Here is a 26347-nt window from a genome sequence, read left to right as displayed (position 1 = left end):
ATTAAACAAAATAATTAAATAAAGACGCCAAAACAAAGATTAATGATAACATCAAATGTTCAAATTCTGTTTATTCAAATATTACTTTCATAATTCATATGTCATACTTCATTTAAAATGGTACGAAATTTAACACAAGAATCACTGCACAGCTACACTAAGGGCTGACAAAAAAAAAATAAACTGAATTAATAATACCAGACAGCATCTGCAGTAACTACAATGATCTATTTACAGTGCTTCACTCTGTGACATTCCTTCGGCCATGCTTGTAAATCTGCTTCAAATGAAATACAATCTGGCGCACTGCAAGATTTTAGTGTACCTCAGGTGAAGCTTCCAGAACACTGATGTACCATATTTAAAGGAACAGAAGTAAATACTATTATTAAAAGGCTAATAGAAATCTCAACAGGCCAACCTGATTTTAGAGCTGCACAAAGCAATCTATGTGAAAGCACATCCCTCACACACGAGGAAACGTTGCTTCCTGTCAAACCTCAAGAAACTGTAGTGATGGTTGTTTGACACCTCAGTTAAAGCTGTAAAAGTGCTTGTGGTGGAAAAAAAAGAGAATCAAGATAAAAGCAAAACGCTGCTCCTTTTAGTGACTTTGCAGACACAGAATGACATGAAACAACAAAACAGTTTAGGCAGGAAAATATGAGGCTTTCAGATGATTGGATGGCCAAGGACATAAGAAATTAAAACCAGAATGGTTTTGGCTATTTCCAGCCATTATTCACGCAGACACTGGTACATGTGTTTCACATTCAGTCTCTTCATCTACACCACACACGCATACCTTGTTCAAAAACAGCTTGGGTCAGGCAGGCGGTTCCTTCAGTGACATCTGGGTTTGGTACAGGTCTGTGGCACGTTCAGCAGGTTTCAGCAGGATGTGTTTATACAGCATTATTGATTGACAGTCTCTCACTGTCACGGCAAAGATGCACTTTTGACTGCGTTCATCTTGTTCACATCAGAGTCGGGGTCATCGGGTTGAGTATCGGCCCGGTGAAAAGAGGCAGGTCCTTTCCTCGGTTCTGGGTTTATCCAACACCATCACAGGCCTGAGGACTGAGCCGTGTAATAGGGGTTGTTAACCTGGAAGAGCAGAGATGATATTCATAAGTACAGTCGAAAAAAGATAAACAGTAGTAAAGGTTACATTTGTTCACAGACTGGCTGAGAGGCACCAACTCACTGTAAAACACAGAAGGCAAATTGACAAGAGGCCCCTGTCACCACAATATAAGCCCAAGACACACCTACATCCTAGAGAGCCTGTCGGCACAAATATAAAGATAGATTTAGATCTAGCTGCATTGTACATCAACCCAAGAGGTTGTATTTACCATAGGATACAAATATCCAGTAGGTAAATATTCATTCAAGTATTTAATAAAGGTTGTGGCTTCTAGGATATACCGCAGAAGTATGTGAGGATTCCAATAGTCAAATGAGCACTTATGGAAAGAGATTAGCTGGGAATTAATGAGTTTCTGCTCAGACGCTACTGTACGACTCCCAGCATGGCAGATGATTCCCCTTCTGAAGCTGTGAGGTCAATCTTTAACAGAGGTGTTACAGGCCTTCGGGTCAAATGAATGCAAAAAGAGATTATGCTGTAAACCGTTACAAAGAGCACAGGAAATTCATTAAAGTGCCCCTATTATGGGTTATGAAAGGTTCATGTTTTGGGAGTCCCCAACAACAGGTTGACATGCAAGGTCAAAAAACACTTTCATTGTCTTAAAATATGCATTTATTTTTACCTTACTTGTTTAACGACTCCCAAACGATTCCTTTAACGATTCAGTTTTCCAAACCCCTCCTTTGCGTGAAGCTAATCTGCGGTGATTGGTCTCATTTTCATTTCAACATGCCTGTAATGCCCGATAAAGCAGGTTTGTGAGCGCAGTGCTACTTTGTGTACAGCGTTACCGGGGGAAACAGCTATTTTTACCACTCCAAAAGCCCGCACCTAGTGGCAAAGAATGAATTAGCATTTTCATTCAGACCAAAGCGAAAAGACCAACAAGTGGGCGGGCAATATGCTAATGCTTCATGTTGACGTCAACATAAAACGGCTTGGGATTCGTTTTAAAAACGACTCCTTTCAATGATTCAGAGTCGACTCTTTCTTTTGAGAGATAACTTTATGCACGGCGCACTTTCAGATTTAAAACTTTGCAATATGTTTTCATTCCCTTAGAGCTGTTACACACTGCATGAAAGGTAATTTTCAAAAATCCATAATTGGGGCATTTTAAAAACAAACAAAAGAAAAGTGCAAAGTAGCTTTGGTTTTAGCTCGAATGAAGAGAGGGTTGGGGCTGTGTGTTTTCTTTCGCAGCTTCACTCAGTGTAGGGTTTCTCTCAGTTTTGTACTTTTGTAATTGTGTCATTTTTCAGATTATACTTTTGTATAGATTTCTGTATTTATTTTGAGTCAAGAAAAATCTCAGCTCATTTTAATTTGACAGAAAAAATCAGATTCTAAGACAAAAAGCCTTGCATGAAATGTCCTATTTTTTATTTTCATCATGCCGGACTTTATTATAAGTGTTTTAGATACCAATTGAAATCCTTTCATTAAACATTAGTAGTTGAAACTGGAGTGAATTTAAGACATGTTTTGGAATGCAAGGACTGCATTGCACATTTTCAATACGTCTAGTTGAAAGTTATTTCTGTATGTGGTCAAATGAGGAATAAGACAGCTCTATGTATGTAGCACTACAACAAAGTTGGCTGGGAACAAGTCTGTTTGTGTTCCCGCTCCTGCTTTCTTCAGAAATCATTTGAAGGCCTACTGAACATATTTTAGCCTCTAAGCCAGTGGTCACCAACCTTTTAAGGCCCAAGATCCCTGACCTCGGCCTTTATGAAAGACAAGATCTACCTATTGAAGAATTGATAGAAAAAGACATCCCAGAATGTACTTCAAATTTGAGGCCTTTTACTTAGTATTTTAATTAGTGATGCGCCGATCATAGCTGATTCAGAATTCAGATTTTCTTTTCTTGCTTTTTTTTTTTAACTAGCAAATTGGATTCTGATACTGATTTTTAAGCAAATGTATTTATTGGCTATTTGCTTTATAACAAACAAACTGGCTTTAAACAAAAATATCTAGCCATTTGAAATGAGAGGCAACCACTGCATTTTAATCATGATCTGCACGGGCAGTTGTTTTTGATTTGATTTAGATTAATTTCAGGATTTAAAACAAAAACAGAATGGTCTGACTTTAGGTGTTATTTATTTATTTGCTACATAAAACATCTGCACGAAACAAAAACAGCAGGTCTGAATGAGACTCACTCTCTGACAGCAGGTGGCTCCTATGAACAGGGTTGCCAGGTTTTCGCAAAAAAACTAGTCCAATCGCGTTACGAGGAGGGTTCCCCTGTAAAAAAAAAAATAAAATATAAAAAATAAAAATAAATAAATAACGCCGCCCAAATGTTCACGCAAAGAAAGAAGGCGTAACTTTTATTCAGAGCACACCTCGCTTTTAAGACCGATGAGCTTTGTAAAAATCGACGCGTTTCAAAAAGGCGGGGCATAGAGGAGAAACAATAATGTACAGTATGTGGAAAATAATGTGTTTTTTGAACTTTAAACCGCATAAACACATTTCATTACACCAAATACACAAAATAATGTTCTTTTTAGCAGCATCATATGACCCCTTTAAATAGCCCAATTCCACGGGAAAACCGCGGACTTGGCAACACTGCTTATGAACCGGCCGCACTATAGCGTTTCCTTGGTTACCCCTGTAAACAAAGCAGAGCTGCGTTTTATACGGGAAGAAAATGCCATTGCCATCGAAACTTTTCTCAAGACAGTACCCTTCAGTGATACATTAATATAACCCCATAAATGTAATGCATTTTTGTACTTATTTTACTGTTTTTTTCGGGATCTACTGGGACAGTGATAAAGATCTACCAGTTGATCGCGCTCGACGGGTTGGCGACCACTGCTCTAAGCCTATCAACACACGAGGGACTATTGCTGTTGCCTACTTATAATCTATATGCAAACCTGATATCCATACAAAAATAACAGTAATACAGTTATTTACAATATTTTATAATGCAATTACAAGATCTTTGTATTTTGACTACATAATCCAAATTACATACTGTAGCCCATTACTACCCAACAACGCCTGTAGTATAGAGGTGATAGTCCAAAATGTAAAAAAAAAAGGGGGCCTTTTAATGCTTTATGGAAAGTTGACTGGGTTATTTGAGGTGACTGCGGCTGGACTTTCCATGGCACTGCATCTGTTCATATAGGCAAAGAGAGAAAGCTGAGTGCAATTGGCATTAAAAGCTTACACATTCTGCCATTTCCCCTCCTGCCCGTTAACTTCCTGGGTAATAAAAGAATGACAGGAAATACTTAAGCAAGGGAGTCCAGGAGTGAATCCAAGGCTAAGACAAGTAGACCAAAAACACATACTATTCTAGCAAAAAATAAAGTCAGACACGTTAAGAGAAAATGGGTTCATCCATTAAAGTTACATACACATTCATTCATAAAAGGACTATGAATGTTCCCCAAAGACAAGAATCTCTACAAAGTCTCCAATGTCACAGTTTCCAGAACTAATAAAAATACAAGAGTCCAAATGAGTCATCAAGTAAAACTTTAAAGCTTTTGGTTTCAACAGAAGCAACATGTGGAATATTCCCTGTTGGTGTACATTTCTAAGGGATCCTAAGTTTGATTAACGATACAAATGTTTTTCTGTACAAACCCACCCTGAAGACGACCATCTGATCTAAAGTTTGATTTTCGACATTTAAGGCTGGAATACACTATACTATTTTAGCCCAGACTTTCCGCCGATTTACTGTGTGGAGAAGTTGACGCTAGTTGCTGAAAATCAGAGTCGGTCTGCAGATTTGAGTTGATAGATGTTATAGAACATCGTGTAGAGTATGATGGTCACAGACTCTGATTATTTTAGATTCAGACTATGATCCTCCAGTCGGGGGGAATAAGAAACATGCTTGATATTTTGAGCCTATTTTATAACACAATGTTTGTCACGCATATTCTAGCAACAATGCGTACATATCCGTGTGAGCTTGTTGTGATCGGAACAACTTTAAAGTCTGGTAGTGTATGATCGTTTAATATATAATGGCTAGTTTTCCTCTGCGACTATTACAAATTCGGTGAGTATGATGCCAAGTGTTTTGAAGTCTGTTCAAATTTTAAAAGTCATGTAGTGTATTCCAGCCTTTACTCACACAGGAAGAGCGCAGGGATATAAACAAGAATCAGACATACCTATTAAAGCTTGCTTTTTTGTTTGCGATAACATACTAAAGTACAAGTACAAAATGTTTTTCATGCAAATGAAATAAACACACAGCTTGCAGGAAAAAAAATAATTCTAATTAAGTCTGTGTGCCTGCACTCTTGCTCAGCGAACACAAATACAGTGCGCCATGCACCTGGCGCGAGAAAGACCATCCATTTAACGCATCAGTGGCATGATCGATTCTTCATAGCTGCCTCACCTTTGTGCCTTCCTTCCCACTTTCATTTACTTTAATCCAGTGCCCTTTAAACCCAGGAACAAAACAGAAGGACCAAAACAACATCTAAAATATAGAAGGGAAAAAACATATATGACCATACAGTGAGGAACATAATTTAGTTTTTTAGACGGCACCTCTACCCTTAGGGTCTTATAGTTTAGTGTGTAATGATCTGTGTGCCGAATCTGAAATAAAATAAAATAATTAAAGGTGTGGAGTTGAAGATTACAGAAGTGAGTAGGCGGTTCTTTGCTGTCTTAGAGGCATTAAAGGGGTCATGAACTGAGAAATCAAAATTCCCTTGTCAAAATTCCCGGTCATTTGTTCACTTCATTTTTTACCACAGATTCTTTTACAAACAAAGCACAGTTCGAAGTGGGATTTTCAGAAAGAGTCAAACTAAAAGACTATACTGTGCCGACTACATTGGTATACACACAAATGTGAGTAACTGCTTTTATTACGTGTTCACTATTGATTTGTCTGTTATTACAGATCGTTTGATATCTACTGAGTATTTAAGTGTTAGCCAATCATAGCAGTGGGCGTTTACATTCGAGTCTACAATCCGCCACGCCTATTCAAACAGAGTGTTCTGATGAAGGGGGTTTAAAACAAGACAGAAAATAGCCTATCACTTCCAAAATATGTTTTTTGATGTAAAAATCTTGATAACATTATAACGCGATCAGACCAATCCTAATGCAGAATCCACCATTTTGTCCAACAAACAAATCAGACAGGAGAGTAGATGAACTTCGGTGGACTTAAACTTGAAAAATGGTGTGTATTAATGTCTTTCTGCGGTTGAAATAAAATATGTTCTGATGTTTATTCATGTTCATTTCAAGTAAATATGAAAAGACGATCGGTCACATCTGCCGCTTGAACTGAGGCTCTACAGTGATCTGTCATGACACAAAGAGCCACAAAATGGTATTTATTTTTTGAATTTCTTTAAAAAAAAAAAAATATTTGTTGTTAGTTTCCTCTTTCCCCCACAATGTATTTTTTACTGCGTGAAAACCATGTGTGCAGTGTGAGAGCGGCATAGCTTGTCGGACATAGCATCAGTAGCTAAGGAGGGTGGGTTTTTGCGAAGGGTCAATTAGTCACCCTCATGTTGTTCCAAACCCGTAAGACCTTCGTTCATCTTTGGAACACAAATTAAGATATTTTTGATGAGATCCAAGAGGTTTCTGAACCTGCATTGACAGAAAAGCAACTACCACTTTCAAGGCCCAGAAACGTAATAAGGACATTGTTAAAATAGTCCATATGACATCATTGGTTCAACCGTAATGTTACGAAGCTATGAGAATACTTTTTGTGCACAAAGAAAACAAAAATAATTATTTTATTCAATAAATTTCTTCTTCAGTATTCGACACACATTTACAACAGTACCACGATGCATGCATGTGGTGCTGCTGATGTAAGAGCTGGCGTTCTGATGTAGAACACGCATGCGCTGCACCTTGTTTACAAGCAAAAAAATGCACACACATGCGTCATGGTACTCTTGTGAACGTGCCTCGAAGTCTCACATGGAAGAGAAGAAATTGTTGAAAAAGGTGTTATTTTTTTGCTTTCTTTGTGCACAAAGTATTCTCGTAGCTTCATAAAATTACAGTTGAACCACTGATGCCACATGGACTATTTTAATGATGTCCTTACTACATTTGTGGGCCTTGAACTCTTTAGTTGCGATGCTGTGTATGCTTGCTCAGAAAGCTCATGGATTTCATCAAAAATATCTTAATTTGTATTCCGAAGATGAATTATCTTATGGGTTTGGTACGAGGGTGGGTAATTAATAAGATAATTTTCATTTTTGAGTGAACTATCGCTTTAAGATTAGCATTTACACTACATATGTGATGTGATCATGCACATTTCTGAATGTAGTTTGAGTAATCGGACTACAAAACATTTTAGACCCACTTGCAATCAGATCAACCAAGATCAATGTGGACACCAAATCACAACAAGAACAATGCCCACATGGTGGTAGCTCAATTCCATGCCTAGTAGGACTTGAACCTAACCTTATTGGTTACCAGCCTGTATCTTTAACAAAGGGGTAACACCAACCACCTAGAATGAAGCTGTAGATGAATGCCATGTGTATGTGCATGCTGTGAGAACAGTGCAAAACTAAGAGCTCAGGAATGACAGGATGAAAATCAACTAAATAATGAGTGCAGCCCAGATGGGTCCAATTAATGCATGGATATGGTCTGCTATTAGCTGTGACAAATCCATTTATTAGGATCTGAGCAGTTTGCTTGGATTCAACACTGGTAACAAAGGTAACAATTTTAAATTGAAAACAATGTTCTCCACGTTGAAGAAAAAACATGTTAAATGACACATGTTTATAATAGTAATATGAGATTCTGCAATGCCAGACGACTACAACTATAATTTTCTAATCTTCTCTTCTCATATTCCAGAGCAACTCGCTGTTTTTTTTGTTTCTATGTTTCCTTAAATATATCACCCTATCCCACATAAGTAGCTGAAGAGTAATCTTAAGAAATAAAATGTGATGTGTTCCTTTGAGATGGAGCAAGCGGCAGCACAGCACGCAGACAGCTTAGTTTCTCACGGCTGAGGCCTCTTTCAGTCTGAAGGGAAAGACTTTCCTCCACCCATACTTTGGGTCAACAGTTAAAAATAAGTCTCTAAGAATCTCTTTTCCACAAGCCAAATGCAATCCATTTCAAAACAAAAAAGGACCTCATTAAGGCCTAAAAAAAGTGAATATTTTTATATACCGGCTTCACCAAAAATAAATCTGTGCTAAAGGCTGCATTTAAAGAACAGGTCATACAGGGAAACTAGTTTAAAGAATTTGCATATAATTGCTTCTAAAATTGGTCACTAGCTGTACATTTCAATCACCTTCAGGATTAAGAAAATCTTTTGCATGTTTGATCTTAACTTTCCTAAACTAAACGTTAAGGTCATTACAGACAGTGTCAGATTATTGTATTTGTATTATTATTTTTCCTATTTCTTATGTAGTAGGACTGTATACTAAAACTGTTTTGTCTATAATCGGCAAAGAAGCAATCAAGAATTTAACTGTAGTTGTAAATAATAATAATTAAAAGCCGACTTGGCTTGAAATGCAAAAGCAGACAGTACAAACAGAAATAAAGAAGGCTTCATGCATTTTCTCCAATGGAAATGACAGTGACACTGTCTTTAGCCATCTGAAAATCAGAAGATGCAACATGGTCCCTGGATGAGGTGCCACTGTTGACGCGCGACTGTGTTACAGAGCGGTATCTGGTTCTCTGTAAAAGTGTATGTGTACACACACGGTGTAACATCCTTTATCCTCAATGGACAATTGTATTGTGGTAAAGCACTGAATACTCACCCGCGTGTCATACTCCAGGACAAAAGGAGGGATGTCAATCTGCTCAGGTAGGATGCAGGTGAAGAGCTGCTGTAGGTTCTCTATGTGATGGACCTTCTCTTTAAGGCCTGATACACTGAACGTCGTGAAGAACCAAGTAGAGACCTGACAGGAATCACAAACAAAACCATTTGATTGACTGAGATGCTATTTTCCATGAAAAGGGTACAAGAATAGTTGTTGAAACACAATAGAATTTATTTTATTTTTTATTTTTTAACAAATGGTAACAAATAAAAGCTGTGCTTAACCAGCAGAAAAGGTTAATTGTCAAACTTATATGAGCGGTATATACATGGGTTTGGGACACGTCTGAAAATGTTGGGAGAGAGCTTTATATAAAAAATATAATTAATAATTCTTTGATGAATTCTGTATTCATTGATTCGTTGAAGAATAGAAAGTTTAGAGAGGAAAAACAATTGTTCAAAATATAAATCTTTTGTGACATTATAAATATAATTTATAATCATTTAAATGATTATCTCACATTATAAATGAACTCAAATGTAACTCTATAGGAAAACAGCATAGACTTCTACACAATTTTAAGGTCAATTTAATAAATAACAGATAGCTACAAAATTGGTGAAGCTGTAACTGAATTAAATGTTTGGTTGCTAAAGGCAAACTCGTTGCTCCTAAAGCTGTTGCTGGAGTCATTTTCAGCATTTACTCCAATGACTCAGCCCTAATGCTTGAACACGTTTCACACCTGGGATTGTTACAATGCTCGAGCATTCTCTGGCTGAAAAGGACGCATTTTAAAACGAACAATTATCTGACTCGCTGTTTTTTTTGTTTCTATGTTTCCTTAAATATATCACCCTATCCCACATAAGTAGCTGAAGAGTAATCTTAAGAAATAAAATGTGATGTGTTCCTTTGAGATGGAGCAAGCGGCAGCACAGCACGCAGACAGCTTAGTTTCTCACGGCTGAGGCCTCTTTCAGTCTGAAGGGAAAGACTTTCCTCCACCCATACTTTGGGTCAACAGTTAAAAATAAGTCTCTAAGAATCTCTTTTCCACAAGCCAAATGCAATCCATTTCAAAACAAAAAAGGACCTCATTAAGGCCTAAAAAAAGTGAATATTTTTATATACCGGCTTCACCAAAAATAAATCTTTGCTAAAGGCTGCATTTAAAGAACAGGTCATACAGGGAAACTAGTTTAAAGAATTTGCATATAATTGCTTCTAAAATTGGTCACTAGCTGTACATTTCAATCACCTTCAGGATTAAGAAAATCTTTTGCATGTTTGATCTTAACTTTCCTAAACTAAACGTTAAGGTCATTACAGACAGTGTCAGATTATTGTATTTGTATTATTATTTTTCCTATTTCTTATGTAGTAGGACTGTATACTAAAACTGTTTTGTCTATAATCGGCAAAGAAGCAATCAAGAATTTAACTGTAGTTGTAAATAATAATAATTAAAAGCCGACTTGGCTTGAAATGCAAAAGCAGACAGTACAAACAGAAATAAAGAAGGCTTCATGCATTTTCTCCAATGGAAATGACAGTGACACTGTCTTTAGCCATCTGAAAATCAGAAGATGCAACATGGTGTTACAGAGCGGTATCTGGTTCTCTGTAAAAGTGTATGTGTACACACACGGTGTAACATCCTTTATCCTCAATGGACAATTGTATTGTGGTAAAGCACTGAATACTCACCCGCGTGTCATACTCCAGGACAAAAGGAGGGATGTCAATCTGCTCAGGTAGGATGCAGGTGAAGAGCTGCTGTAGGTTCTCTATGTGATGGACCTTCTCTTTAAGGCCTGATACACTGAACGTCGTGAAGAACCAAGTAGAGACCTGACAGGAATCACAAACAAAACCATTTGATTGACTGAGATGCTATTTTCCATGAAAAGGGTACAAGAATAGTTGTTGAAACACAATAGAATTTATTTTATTTTTTATTTTTTAACAAATGGTAACAAATAAAAGCTGTGCTTAACCAGCAGAAAAGGTTAATTGTCAAACTTATATGAGCGGTATATACATGGGTTTGGGACACGTCTGAAAATGTTGGGAGAGAGCTTTATATAAAAAATATAATTAATAATTCTTTGATGAATTCTGTATTCATTGATTCGTTGAAGAATAGAAAGTTTAGAGAGGAAAAACAATTGTTCAAAATATAAATCTTTTGTGACATTATAAATATAATTTATAATCATTTGTTCACCTCACATTATAAATGAACTCAAATGTAACTCTATAGGAAAACAGCATAGACTTCTACACAATTTTAAGGTCAATTTAATAAATAACAGATAGCTACAAAATTGGTGAAGCTGTAACTGAATTAAATGTTTGGTTGCTAAAGGCAAACTTGTTGCTCCTAAAGCTGTTGCTGGAGTCATTTTCAGCATTTACTCCAATGACTCAGCCCTAATGCTTGAACACGTTTCACACCTGGGATTGTTACAATGCTCGAGCATTCTCTGGCTGAAAAGGACGCATTTTAAAACGAACAATTATCTGACACTTAATTGCCGGGGTTCCTCTACATTTGGAGTGCACAAAGCATAATTGTTGAATAATTTCGCAAATTAAAGCAAAGCCTGGCAGAGGCAACACGCTCTCATAAGCACTTCAATTACCTGAATAGGTTCTGTGGAACAGTACGGAACACTTAGTGCAGACACATCATGAATCTCAATGCGGTCTCAGAGACGCTTTTCAACATATTCAGTTACACAGACTCATACACAGTCTTTCTTAGTCAAAGTGGAACATGTGGAGCTGACCGCTGTGAATCAGACCATAGGCCCGTACAAACTCAGAAAGAAAAGCTCAAAACGAGATGAACATCTAGTGTTGCCTTTAATGGACTTACATCTGAGTTGATGAACCGAGTACATTTACCTTGGAGCGGAACGTCGGGTGAATGAAGTAGAAAGCCCTCAGGTTTTTCTTAAACCTGAAAACACAGAAGGAAAACCTTGCGAGAAATGGTTTTTGAAACATTATCAACACATCCAACCAATTACTTATTACACAAATAGTCAACTTGGCTTTGAAAGGATTATTGCCTTAACAAAAACAATAAACACATTAGAAAGGGAGCTAAAGCGCATTTTTTAAGAACGAGCAAAAGTCAGTGAATCGAGTCCAACGGGGCAGCCACGTCCAAGCCACACGCTGTTGTCCAAAACACACAGATGGATAGAGATCTGGACAGCCAGAAGTGGAGGGGTGTTCGAAAAGCACAAGGGACGTGTATGTCAACCTTTCCCCTTTCCCACGATGGACTTGGACCGTCCTGTCCAAACCCATGAGCAGGGGTCATAGGGAGTGATAGCGTCACTGGCTAACTCTGCTATAAACATGGCTGTGATTGCTAACAGAACCATTACAGAACCTCATCACTCTCGCTGAGGATTATGTCTGTAAAACGCTTTCTTATAGACCCATGCCTTTTGAGAATAAATAATACAATGATGATATGCTGTGCTCTGCTGATACCTCATAATAAATGACACGAGTCTAACTGGCCTGGCTCTCAAAGTTATGAGTCACGCTGATCTCCACGATGTGTGGAAAGTGTGAGGGACTGGAGCTGGAGAGCGTTTCTGCTTTTTTATTTCAAGACTGTGGTTTCCTCTGCCTGCATGCTGAGAGTGTCCCCTGAATAAATGACGAATGCCTGACCTCACGATCACCTCCCCCGGTTTTGACTTTCGAACAAGGACTCAAACTCTTCTGCTAAGCCAGGAAAATAGCAATTATGAGCACTGCTCGATTAAAAGAATTAAAACAATATTTTTCTTAAAATGCAATTACAATGCCATTCCATGGAGCTATATCTATGCAGCAGTCTAATTTTTCACATTTGCATTTATAGTGTAGTAAATATTTAACAATACAATCTTTTAAAAAGAAAAAAACGTCAAATCAAAAGTTTCTGATTCAAATGCAAATCTCAAATAGAACTTTTAATGTAAATATAAATCTAAAAGGTCTACATCTAAATGGAAATCTTGAGAACAACATCCTTTTAAAACACATTCTTTTCAAAATTAGGTTAACCTAAATTTAACCATTAAGTTAACCTTGGTTAGGCAGCATTTAGTGCTAAATCTGACAAAATGTATGTAAAATTTGGTGCAAAATAAGATGGAACTGTAATAAAATGGACTGTCAGAACACATAACAAATGGAAGTATGAACATTTTCTCATTTACCTTCTCCATATCAATAAGTGTAACTGGAATATTCCTGCCAACAACAACCATGACCGTCCTACCACACAAATCGACACCTGAAAATGAGAAAAAAAAAGCTTTGTGATAGGACTATATTATGGAAGAAAGTTTCCTCACACCCACTGCTGACAGCATTCTCACATGCAGCATATCTCAAGAAACACATTAGACATTTCAGCCTCACCCTGTTGAATGCAGAAATGAGTTATGTATACATATTAAAATACATGTTTTGCTCTATATCATAAGAAACATCTGCATGTGCATAGCCAGATGTCTTCATATAGTCCATCATCACGTGGCATAGCGAATTTACATGTTGAGGTGCACAGCTGGAGAAAGTCTGCCCCCCTTTGGTCAAGTGAGTTCTTGTGATTCAGATACTCCGTTTTTTGAAAAGTACTGCCTGTTCTGTGGCTTTCTGAAATATGATTAAAAGTAGAAATTCAAGATGAAATTTAGCAGGACTAACAGCTTCTGGCAAACCTAATGTGTACAGTCTGTGGTAAAATGTCATTGAGGTTTTGAACTCAGTAGGTCAGCCTGGACAGTATATGAGCTAAGAAACAAAAAAAGATGATGATAAATACTTAACAACACCGAAACCGTTACTTTGGTGGTTATTTTTTGTCCTGAAATTGTGAAACGAGAGAAATGGATTACAGAACCCCCTGATGTTGAGCTCAATGAGGCGGAACAAAGGTTTCCTGCCCAGAGAGCAAACACACAGATGGAGAGAACACAAAGTCCACATGTGCATAAAGATATACAGAGAGACAGCAACACAAAGAGAACGAGTGAACGTGCTGGAGAACATGAGTGAGATAAAAGAGGCAAACATCAGACCATATCATACTACTACAATAAAGTCGACATACATGAACTAGGGCTGAAAAACTATTTAATATTTTAATCAAATTAATTGATATGCCAATTAATTAAATTATTCATGAGTGTTTCATTTTAAGACTGTTAAAAGTACTTGATTGGAAAAGAACTTGATTAAATAAGTTTAATAATTAATTGTTCTAAAGTATTGTGTTAAATTTACAGCCTTAAAATTAAAACATTTGAAATACAATTAATTTACATAAAACAATTAAAATACATTAATACCCATAAAGACAAAGACTGACCGGTCTGATATAGTGCTTTTAACGCTGCTATGTCTGAAAGGTCCTCTGCTCGAGCTCTGCAAAGCCAGCGGTTATAGCTGTGAAGAAAGACAACAAGAACTAAAACTTCACCACTAAGCAATTTGCAGTGATGTAAAGAATTTGATACATACATACATACATACATGCAAACAAACAAATCCGCACTCAATAATGATGACTATGAATTAGATCATGGCCAAAAGATGCCATTGGTTATGCTAAGTTTCACCAAAGGACTGTAACAGGACTGTAAAATCGTGGTGACTCATTAAAAAAAAATGAAAACATAATAACAGGAAGGTTTTGAAACTTCTTACTAGGGGTGGGCAGTATAATCAAACTCATATTTGAGCAATTTAGAAATTCATGCAAAGTTTTAGATAATTCAGTCAGTGTATTAAATACAAATTAAATGGTACCTTATCTCTTCATCTATTATATATGTTACATATCATATATTATACACATACTCATATGTATGCATGTGTATATATTATATATATATATATATATATATATATATATATATATATATACACAATGGTAATTTTTGCATATTTGTCACACTTAAAAGATTCAGATCATCAAACTAATTTTAATATTACACAAAGATAATGCAAGTAAATACAAAATGCAGTTTTTAAATGATTATTTATTTTATTAAGGGAAAAAAGCGGTCCAAACCTGCCTGGCCCTACGTGAAAAAGTATAATTGCAGTTCTTTCATGATTTAACAGGAGGGGGCAATTCATTTGCCACGTAGGTTTGGACATCTTTTTTCCCTTAATAAATGAAATCATCATTTAAAAACTGCATTTTGTATTTACTTGCATTATCTTTGTGTAATATTTAAATTTGTTTGATGATCTGAAACATTAAAGTGTGACAAACTTTTATTTTGTCACACTGTACTGTAAAAAAATAAGAAATCAGGAAGGGGGCCAACACTTTTTCACACCACTGTGTATATATATATATATATATATATATATATGAAGAGATAAGGTACCATTTATTTATTTTACATTTTTTTTACCAATACAAAGTAAACACCACCCAATCATGGTACATTTTTGTTGAAATGTGGTACTTGTAATAGGCGAGAATATGAGAAAAATACACATCTTACTTCCTTTGGTGCTGTTTCTGCTGGGCTGCTTCAGACATTTGGCCCTGAAGGATGAGTTTACGTTGCTTATCTACATCCCCTTCCATACGAGCAAATGCATGACTTCCTACCAGCCCCAGGTCGGACTCTAGTGAGTCATCCCCGGAGTCATCTGCAGATAATTAGATTAATATCACTATTATTGTGTATTAGTGCATTACACAGAATTCTAGATATTACAGGGAAAGCAAAACCAATGCGCCATAAACATTTGTTGAAGCACAAATGCTTTTGCTGTGATAAACAGTAAAATATACTCTTGCACACTCGGAATGACCATTACTAGGTTCCGTGAGCACTACAACGTGGTACATTCCACAAGACCTGAACTCCCACCCTCAATCAGAGCTGGGAAAGCCAGTGGCGTGTGTGATGTACAGCCAGGCAAAGCGTAAAAATAATCCTTGTCTGTTATTCTTGTTTACATGTGTATGCCAAATATCTATTACAGGCCAACCTTAGCCATATTTGACCAGACATGAAAAGAAAGTCCAGTCTAAACAACAAACAAAACTTCTCATTTCCTCATCTGAACCACATGGTCACTGGTCAGACTACGAAATATTTAGCCAGAAATAAAAGAAACACTTTTGACAGAGAGATAAAAAGACATTAACAGGTAAATAAGGGGATTACAGCCAAACACTCAAATGCTAGCAAACCTAGGGTGAGACATCAACAAGACTCAATTAGACACAGATGTCTCCTGAAGGTTATCTTTGGCCAAAATCATTACAGCATGTTGAAGCAAAGAATGAGATTATGTTTTTGTAATGCAACATATGGTCCTTTTATGATCTTCATCACTGAACAGAGTGCACCAATGCTTGCTCTTTCTAGTAATGCCTTTGGCCTAGAGCTGAAATTTACTTGGATTTCAGGAGCACTTCACCACAATGTGACATAAAACTTTTTTGACACACAAAGATCTAATAAATAAGGAAACTGTAAACAATTAAATGCAAATATATCCATTGCACAGCAAATGAAGGAAAGAAAATGTAAAGTCTAGAGAACTTAATTGGGTTTTAAGGGAACGGGACAGAGAGAGAAAAACTGGAGAAAGCAGATTAGGGAAGTGTGTGGTTTGAGGCATGCTTTGAGACCTCTACATGGCTTCATAGACTAATCCATAAGAGCTGGGCTGTATTAGTAAAGGCCTAGTCACCTGCTGTCTTTAATATTACTCTAAGAATGACAGGCAGACTTGCTTCACATGATGAAATGGCATTGATAAGAGGACAAGAGTTTGATGAGATCAGCCAGATCAGTGATAGGGTGCAGCAGAACCAGTCCATGAACATTAAAAAGTGTCCTTTAATGTCTTTCAGAAAGACTGTATAGGAACAAACACTTCTGATCCTAATAAAAACCCTCAGCAAGGTTTCGTCCCTTCCAAAGATATCAATAATAAGTAATAAAGCATCTGCACAATAAATCTTAATAAAACAGATGTGACAAAGTTTAGTATCACACTAACTTTCTGTACTGCACATAATCTGCTTTAGTAAGGGCCCAACACCGAACCCAGTGGTATTCCATAACTAAGAATGTTAAGTAAGGGGCTTACGCTTTTGGGTTAGGGTCCTGATCACACCATTGTGTTTATTTTGCTATATTAACCAGCTGACTGAACATTACCTCTCTTTTTATATGTATAATAAGGCTACTTAACTGAAAAATACCTTTAATAAATGATTGTGTAAAGGAAGAAAATGCGGAGTGATGCGAGAGACACTAAACTAACATAGTTAAGTAGGTTGTCAAGGAAAAAATTTTACAATCATTGGTCTTTTAAGAGTCTATATACAAAAAAATTTGATTGTAGAAGATAAGTCAAACACATGATTCAGGTTTTGTAAATCAAGTTTAAAACACTTTGGACCTTAAAAGTTTCAAACCCAACCAGACTGAAACAGCAACACTGGCTCAACCAATTGTGTGAGTTTAGTGCTGGACTGACCAATGGCAGTTTGAACTGAATTTTTCTTCAATTTCTTTTGTTGACACCAGTGGCCCAGAAAGTACACACTTCACCTTAGGGCTGCACAATTATGACAAAAATCATAATTGTCGAATATTCCTTTGAAATTGTAATTGCTATTATTAATTACGATTATCACAATTTACATTGAATGATGTTTATACCATTGTTTGATGCAACTGCATGCCACATTTTTATATGAAAATAAACAAGCTGAAAACATTAACTGAAAAACTTTGTGCTTTACTATAGTATTAAGCCTCAAATGTCAACTATACATCGGATTGGTTTCTTCTTTAAATTATAAAAAAGTACAAATTTGAATGGTATTATAATGTTATACTAAAACTAAAATTTAAATAATGAGGAAAAACCCAAAAAAATGCAGAATAACATAAGTGGACTTTGAACGATTAATTGGCGCTTTGAACAATTACGTAATTGTGGCATTCATAATTGTAATCGCGATTAGAAATTTGATTAATTGTTTAGCCCTACTTCACCTTTAACTTCATATTAACAAGGAAGTCTGGAAGCTGTTGTGCCATACCATATACCGAGGTAAATTTGGTTAAGCGATCATGTTTGTTCAGATTAGAGCTTGTTGTCATTCTCAAAGGCTCAAGGAAACATCCAGAACAGGGATGGGCAACTTTGATAGTGATGAGGGCCAGCATTTTTTCTCCTTTATACCAAGGGGCCAGATTGCTAAACCATTTTACTCCATTTCCTTTTTATTGAAGGAAATTAAAGTATAACTAATGTAGTTTTAACTAATACATAACTAGTGCAGTTAGGCTAATTCAGAATGAAATCTTTGTTGTCAGTGGACAGAAATATTACCCCGACAAGCCAATGTAAACATTTCAATTGCATTGTCTGTAAATTTGCAACAAACAAATATACAGAGGTCCTTTTTTTATTAGTAGCCTACAGAACATTCTCAAAACAACCTAAAAGGACAGTTAAAAAGGGCTTAAGTAAAAAAAATAGTTCTTCTAAATGGTACCATATAATAACCTGGTATCTGCAGGATTTTTTCAATCAAATGTAAGACCTTTAAAGACCTTTTTAAGATCTGCACTTCACATTTCAGCCTTTAAACATTTTTTTAAGAAATGGGAGTCAAAAGTATCAATTAATTTATGAATTTAAACAATTATTATCAATTAATTATTATATTAAATAACATATAAATATATCTTAGTGTCTTAATTGTTTAGATTTTTATAATGCATTAGCTTTTTGTTGATCCACTGGTTCACATTTAAAAATATGTAGCAAAAATAGCAGATGGGCTTATTGAAAAAGCAAATTCGTTCTCTGCCAGCAGGTGTCACTTTCAAAACTGTGCATTCAACATTAGTGGTTTCCCCAGTAACCGCAGTACACAAAGCTGACGTGCAGCGCTCAAGTTTATTCAGTGAAATCATAGTCTTTTGAAGTTTAATCGTCGTATTAATCCATATAGCAATTCTTGTCTTTCCGTCCCCAAAGATATCTTATAATTTAGACTTTTTGTACCATTTAAGAGTTTGCATGGCCTTAAATGTAAACAATTTAACTGAAGACGTTTTAAGGACCCACGGAAACACTAATAAGAACATAGTCCAGTGCAAACATTTCATTTGCAATTGCATTTCATTTGCAAACATGCATTTGGCAAAAAGCTTTTGTTGACTATGAATTTTACCTTTTAAATTTGAGGCAAGTGCAACTCTGGCGTCCCCATTGTTTGTGAGCAGTGGTGTAATGGCGATTTAAATAAAATACAGATTTCCAAACAATCCAAACATATGGGTATCCCCTTGAACTTGGTAAAAAGACAATCCGTTTACCATATTGACTTGAAAATACCGTTTTCATGGTCAGTTTTTCATTTATTATTTGCTAATGTTAATGAGTGTTTACATTAGAGTGCACGTCCTACTACGCTGAAATTAATAAAGGAGCGGCTGGAAACTAGCGACCTCTCCTGGTTGGAGATAGTATTAACATCATAAACTGAAAGCAATCTTTACGTGACTTGCTTTTCAAATGTTTTAAAATTGATCATCCGAGTCTAATATGATCCAGTGGGCCGTACTAAAAGACACTGCGGGCCGCCAGTTGCCCATCCCTGATCTAGAAGCAAGACTGATAAAGCAGATTATTGAATGACCTTAACTTGGGAAGAGCTTATTTGGTAGTTCAGTTGGTGACAGAACTTGGGCTGCCTTTCCATGTCCTGGAATAAAGTGTTCAAAGACAGGCAGGAAAGTGCAGTGTTTATTTACATGGGACCTGGCTTATGTGCCGTGTTTGAATTGGATCAACAGCTCTAGTGAGACTTGATCACCTTAGCTGGCTCACAGTCCACATTATCTGGGTATGAAATAATGGCAGCCAACAAATATACAAATTCAACCTCCCACTAACAAGTAAATATACACATGTGCTCCGAGTGCTATGGCAAGCACACAAGCCAAACATACACTCATTCTCATATAGGCATTTTAACAGTTGTGTCTATACACACACACTTGACTGTAGCGGTGTTCACAATGGGTCTGTCTGAACGCAGAAGATTCTGCAGTAGTCAAAGCTCCTGTTGTGTGACAGAGGAGGTGCCAGCTCATCTGAATTCATGAAAAACCCACTACAGATCAAGATGAAAGGCCAGGCAGGAAGAGATGGCTCTCGATCAGCTGCATGCTGCTCAATCATAATTTTATCACATTAATGGAAGACAACTATGTTTTTCATTCTGTAAATCAAATACATTACTGCAGATGCTTCTCTGTTAAAAAAAAAGTGTTTTCCATTACACAGTGTAAATACATGTCTTCCAGATAATTGTTTTCCAAACATTTTGGTAAACATTTACTCCTACTACTTGTTTGGTAATCTTAAAGGGGTCATATGATGCAATTTCAATTTTTCCTTTCTCTTTGGAGTATTACAAGCTCTTGGTGCATAAAGAAGATCTGTAAAGTTGCAAAGACTAAAGTCTCAAATCCAAAGAGATATTCTTTATAAAAGTTAAGAGTCAGCCACGCCTACCTAAAACGGCTCGTTCTAACACGCCCCCACATATCTACATCACTATGTGGGAAGATTTGCATAATGCCGCCCACATGTTCACGCAAAGAAAGAAGGTGTAACTTTTATTCTCGCTGTAGTATTGTTGTTGTTGCCACCATGTCGTGAAGGCACTGTGTGATTCGTTGTGAAAGCGAAACTACTTTGTTTGGCCTTCCAAAAGAGGACGATATCTGCTTCGTCATGCCTGGAGCTGATCCGTGCTGGTCGCTGAGGAAATACTACAACTTTGCGGTGTGGATCGCTGGATCTGCTTTCATCGTGGACGAAGCGGAGTCCAGCCTGGAGTCGTCACATGTCCTTCCGGACACTCCTTCATCAAAATTGCCGGCCGCGCCGTTCTCAAGCCTGCCGCCTCTGCTCACTCTAACCCTCTGGCCGTTCCTCACTCTAGCCCCCGGCCTCTGCTCACTCTCGGCAGCCGCCGCTCACTCTAGGCTACCGTGTGTGACGCTGTTTCGTTGTGAAAGCGAAACTACTTTGTTTGGCCTTTCAAAAATGGACACGACTAGAAATCAGTGGTTAAGTTGTATTTACAACACTGCTCCAGAACACTTCAACCCAAATATTCAGATATGTGCAGCACATTTTATGGAGGACTGTTTCCTGATCATGGCAGAGTAGACTACAATGCCGGCTGTTCTGACTCACAGACTAGAAGTAAGTTTTTATATTTTATTTATTTAAAGCGAGTTTTTTGGGCGGTGTAGAAAAGGGCTTGTTGTTTGTCATTTTTCCGATCACAAATGCAGACATGGTTTTATGTTTACGCGGCGTGATGCAACGCAACGTGTAAAAAGACAGTATAAGTCATTATAATCCATAATTATGTCCCCACTGGATGCAACGAATGCCTTGTTTATAATGGGTTTTCATGTTTTTGAATCATCGCTCCGGCCTGACATGGCATTATCACAGTATGGTAAGGGGCGTAATATTTCTGTCTCACGCTTGAGGTATTCGGCCAATCACAACGCACTGGATAGCTGGCCAATCACAGCACACCTCGCTTTTTTAGAACAATGAGCTTTGTAAAAATCGACGTGTTTCAGAAAGGCGGGGCATAGAGGAGAAACAATAATGTACAGTATATGGAAAATATGTTTTTTGAACCTTAAACCGCATAAATACATTTCATTACACCAAATACACAAAATAATGTTCTTTTTAGCAGCATCATATGACCCCTTTAAGAAATCTACACTACTGTTTAAAAGTTTGAGGTAAGAAAGATTTTTTAATAAATTGAAACAGATCAATACTTTTTCAGCAAGGATGCATTAATTTGATCAGAAGTGACAGAAATGTTTTGTAACATTGTAAATGTCTTTCTATTTCAAACAAATGCTGTTCTTTTAAATTTTCCATTCATAGAATTCTGGGAATTTTTTTTTTTCATGGCTTCCATTAAAAAAAAATTACAAACACAGAATTTTTTAATAGTATGTCTACCTAAAAGATCTCAAATGATGATATATTGAACAATTTTTTGAGCTCACCCTCTAGATTTCCTGGCTTTTCGGCAATGCGGATCTGTCTCTCCGGGACCACGGGCTCCCCCTCAGAATTGCCAATGTTGGCAGGGAGGAGAGGCAGACCAATCCTCTCCTCTTTTTTTGAACGTGGGTAATACAAAGGCATTAACTTCCTGTACACTGGCTGGAAAACAGAATAAAATACAACATTTAGGGTCAATCAGTCATAGATACACATTCAGGTACATGCTAAAAAAATACAAATCTTATTTTGTATTTGTGAATTTTTTTTAAATAATGCAATTTTTAAAGTAATATTAGCAAGGAATACATGAATCTCGAATGTATAATGCTGTAGCTCACACTCAGCAAACACATACACAACAAAGTTGGCTTTTAAATGAAAACGAGAATTTCATAAGAAAATGAAAGAGCACACAAGAGAGTTAAAGGATGGAGGCTGTTGCATAACAGTGAAAATGAAATGCCACACACCTCCTCAACACCCGAAACAGCAAACACCACCATCTCAATGTTTTCACCATGGTTCTCCAGAAATCTACGGATAGTCCCTAGAAATATAAATGTGGGGGAAACACATTCTAATGAGATCCCTCTGAATTTCATCAGAAAGGAGTGACCTCAAATGTGATGTTTAATTTCAAAACATTAATTACTTAATGCTATATGTGTGGCATCCTCCAGTGGATATGCCCTTTTGACTGTGCTGACCACACAAAACCCCACAGATGCCATGGCATGTTCCCTGAGGAGAGAAACACAATGAATAAACATTAAATACGTTGCATGTGCTTCAATTATATATAGTTTACATTAGTCAGTTGGGTTTTCCATATAGGAGTTTTCCATATATGAGCAGACAGAAGTGTCTTTGATGACATGTTATCTGCATAGTCAAGCATTACTGTCATCAACTCCTCCTGTTGACACACACACACACACACACACACACACACACACACACACACACACACACAGTTGTTCCCAAACAATAGATGAATGGCATTTATCTTTAGCCAAGGGTGAGTTCAAATTCACAAAAGCTAATGTATTCACCAATGGAATCTAAATCTCATATAATTTCCTTCCTTCCCATAAGTACATGGGGTTTATTCTATAAATCATCAGACATCACTTTTAATAATTTTCAAGCATTGAACATAAAGGTTGGGGTTATTTTACTAAACACATCCCTGCCATGGGAACTGCTATCCTGCTTATCATAAAATATTAGATTTAGACTATATTTGAACATTTTATGTCTGATATGATCTTCGAGAGTGACTAACAGATAAAGTAACGAAGCATATTTACTTAGTATAATCACGTTTGAACATTCAGACAGTCTGTATGAGCTGACATTTAATATTTGTGCAACAATCTCACTAAATTTGTTGGAATGATCCGGCTTACTTGGCAAGCTGCATGACATTTCTGTAACAGCTGTAAAGAGAACTCTCCGCAGCTGTCCGGTACTTGGCTTTATATTTGGGTCCAACAGTGTGAATGATAAAGCGTGCAGCCAAGTTGAAACCCTCTGTCATTTTTGCCTCCCCGGTCCGACATCCTGGAAAAATATACGCACACCCATATCACTCCAGCAAAACTGATACAAAATTAGATAAATGGGATAAGATCTGTTCCAAAGCTGTGTAACAAACACAAACAACCTTTAAAAATACTAATAGTTTAAGATCACAATTTGATAACAGTTCTCTATCTGCTATCCTGGTAGTGCCCCCTACCTTTCAGTTTGAGTAATTCATCCCTTAGTTCAGGTCCGGAGTTTCTGTGGATACTGTCTGATACAGGATTCTTGTCCGTTAGTGTCTCATTACTTGTATTGACGATTGCAGTGCAGTTTAAAAGTGCCACATCTCCATTACTGTAAAATGAGGGAATAATATAGACCAGCGTATCAGATACAGAACATCATATAAGCTATGAAAAAAATGTGAGAACAAATATAGCATATAAATATCTGCGTTGTTATTGTAAAATAAAACAGTTAAAAATAATTGGTAATTGAAATAAAACTGAAATAAAATAAAATATAAATATTAAATGAAAAACATGAACTTCGATTAGAAAATAGAAAAGTTGCCTTGGTTTAAGAACTAATGTTACTTACTAAAACTGAAAAAAAAAAAAAAAAAAAAGTCAAATGCACATAACAAAATTGCTAAAAACTAAATTAAACTTGAAATATAAAGAAAAACTAAAAATATCAATAAATAATATTAATAAACATAACGATATACATATATATATATAGAGAGAGAGAGAGAGAGAGAGAGAGTAACTGTATATAACAGTTATTTTATTTTATAACATTAAGTGTTTAATATAAATGTTATATAGCACACAATATAATGTTATTGATTTATATATATATATATATATATAGCTTTGCAGTTATATACATGGAAGTCAGGTGAATGACAGAATAAAGTCACTATGAACAAATCCTGCAAGCATAACACTATGTGCACTGATGAATTCTATTCCTGCCTGAATTTCCAGAAGGACTGGTTTTATGAATTGGGCTTCATAGAGAAGTTCCATGCAATGAACTTCTACTTTCTTAAAAAAGAGAAACTATGAATTCAAAGAGAAAACCATCTTGATCCTTCCCTAACAAAGCTATATTGGCCTGAAAGCCAAAAGGACATCCCAGACAGTCACATGTGATTGAGCTATAAAGGGGATTTGTGTGCATGAGGGAACGACTAACAGACGTGAAGAGCTGGTGCAAATAACTGATGCAACAAACACACAGTGCAGTTACATAAAAATATTTAGGTCCAAATTACTAAATGATTAAACTATTAAACTAAAACAAAATCTTAAACTTTAGAACTAAGCAAATCAATAGTTACATTTATAGACAATCCTGCTGCTTAAGCTTTTAGGACCAAAAACAGATTTATATGTAGTCTATTTATTAAGCAATCATGTAGTAAGGGTGTAGAAATTCATGGAGAAGAAATGTCAGTGAAAATAACACTCACAATAGTACAATCTTGCTATTGATGTCTTGTCTGAAGGGGAAAGGGGACTCGAAGGAATTGAGCTGATTGGTCAGCTGGTCATCTTCCTCCATTAAGAGGTTTTCTCCATCCACCTCGTCCTGGACTCCCTGAGGCTGGTCCCACGTGGGGAGGTTCTGGACCTCCACAAACTGGGAACGAGCTCCCAAGGGATCCATTCTGTAGCTTCACTAGGCAATGTTGAACTGAAAAGACACAGACAAGCATTTACACACAATAAGACCTCAGTTTGACCTGGGCTATATTAGCACATAAATGCATACACACAGATATGTTTGCATTAGTTTACACATGTAAAGTGGTTACAATGACAGACTTCGATGCTGAGGCCCTCTAGAGAACTGGTTGAGAACCAATTTAGTAAGAATTTTTAAACCTAGATATACATGCAAGTGTTTCACACTTAATAACTCCATGTTTACAAAAAACACATGACATTATTATTAGATTTCAATCCAGTGTGGTGCTTTCTTCAAAATGAATTCACGTAAAACATAAAGCCACAATGAAATAGAAGAAATGAGTTCCCAAACTTTCAAAAAGTGACAATAATTGTAAAAGTATTCAGCAAGACTTTCTGTGCCAGCTGCAGTATGAGAAGTGTAGTGTTCATGAGCGTAACTGACTTTCAAGCACAACAGAGAGCCTCTATCAGTGCAGACAGACAGGAGGACTTCAGGAACAGATAAGATATTCAGCAGAAATGAGATGCATGTGTAAAGGTCGACTCCCCAAATTAAATTTCAACAACAACAACAAAGCTACGAGTTCCTTCAAATACATAAAAGTTTCAACTCGAAAGCAATAGGCACATACAAACAACGCAACACAATACAGTTTTAAAGAGTATAAAAGGGAAAGCAACACGCCATACTCATTCTAACCACACAGGTTTATATCGACTTGAAAATGCTAATTATAACCACCATCAATCACAATAACCAGCAACCTACCAGATGTCCTAAGATGCAGCTATTGAGTCCTTCCTACTGCACAAACAAACCCACATTAGCTCCAACTAATCCGTTAAAGATCACTGTCATTTTCCAGTGCTTCCGCTTTTAAATTAGCCATTGTTAAAATGTGATTTTAGCTGCTTGTGGTCAACACATCGTATTTGCAACATTCAGCGAGTTTCCTGATCAGCTGATTCACGAGGGCAAAAATCATCACTTCCGGGAATGC

The 26347-nt window shown here is 36.6% G+C and overlaps 1 protein-coding gene across 1 annotated transcript; it reads right to left on the bottom strand.

Moving 5' to 3' along the window:
- Nucleotides 1–26347, bottom strand: LOC107569935 (ganglioside-induced differentiation-associated protein 2-like). Its single transcript, XM_016256112.1, has 14 exons — nucleotides 26116–26347; nucleotides 25124–25347; nucleotides 23858–23997; nucleotides 23526–23679; nucleotides 22769–22857; nucleotides 22587–22663; nucleotides 22116–22275; nucleotides 15513–15663; nucleotides 14363–14439; nucleotides 13206–13282; nucleotides 12678–12726; nucleotides 11887–12053; nucleotides 10684–10827; nucleotides 1–1107 (listed from the first exon to the last, which is right to left on the bottom strand). Exons 2-14 carry the CDS (start codon nucleotides 25318–25320, stop codon nucleotides 1066–1068), a joined length of 1524 nt encoding a protein of 507 aa, XP_016111598.1. The 5' UTR covers nucleotides 25321–25347; nucleotides 26116–26347; the 3' UTR covers nucleotides 1–1065.

This window comes from Sinocyclocheilus grahami, unplaced genomic scaffold (assembly GCF_001515645.1).
Source record: "Sinocyclocheilus grahami isolate Dianchi unplaced genomic scaffold, SAMN03320097.WGS_v1.1 scaffold28.1, whole genome shotgun sequence".
In the NCBI taxonomy this organism is placed as follows: domain Eukaryota; kingdom Metazoa; phylum Chordata; class Actinopteri; order Cypriniformes; family Cyprinidae; genus Sinocyclocheilus; species Sinocyclocheilus grahami.
Note: the sequence above shows the minus strand (reverse complement) of the source record. Positions and strands in the feature narration are given on the sequence as shown.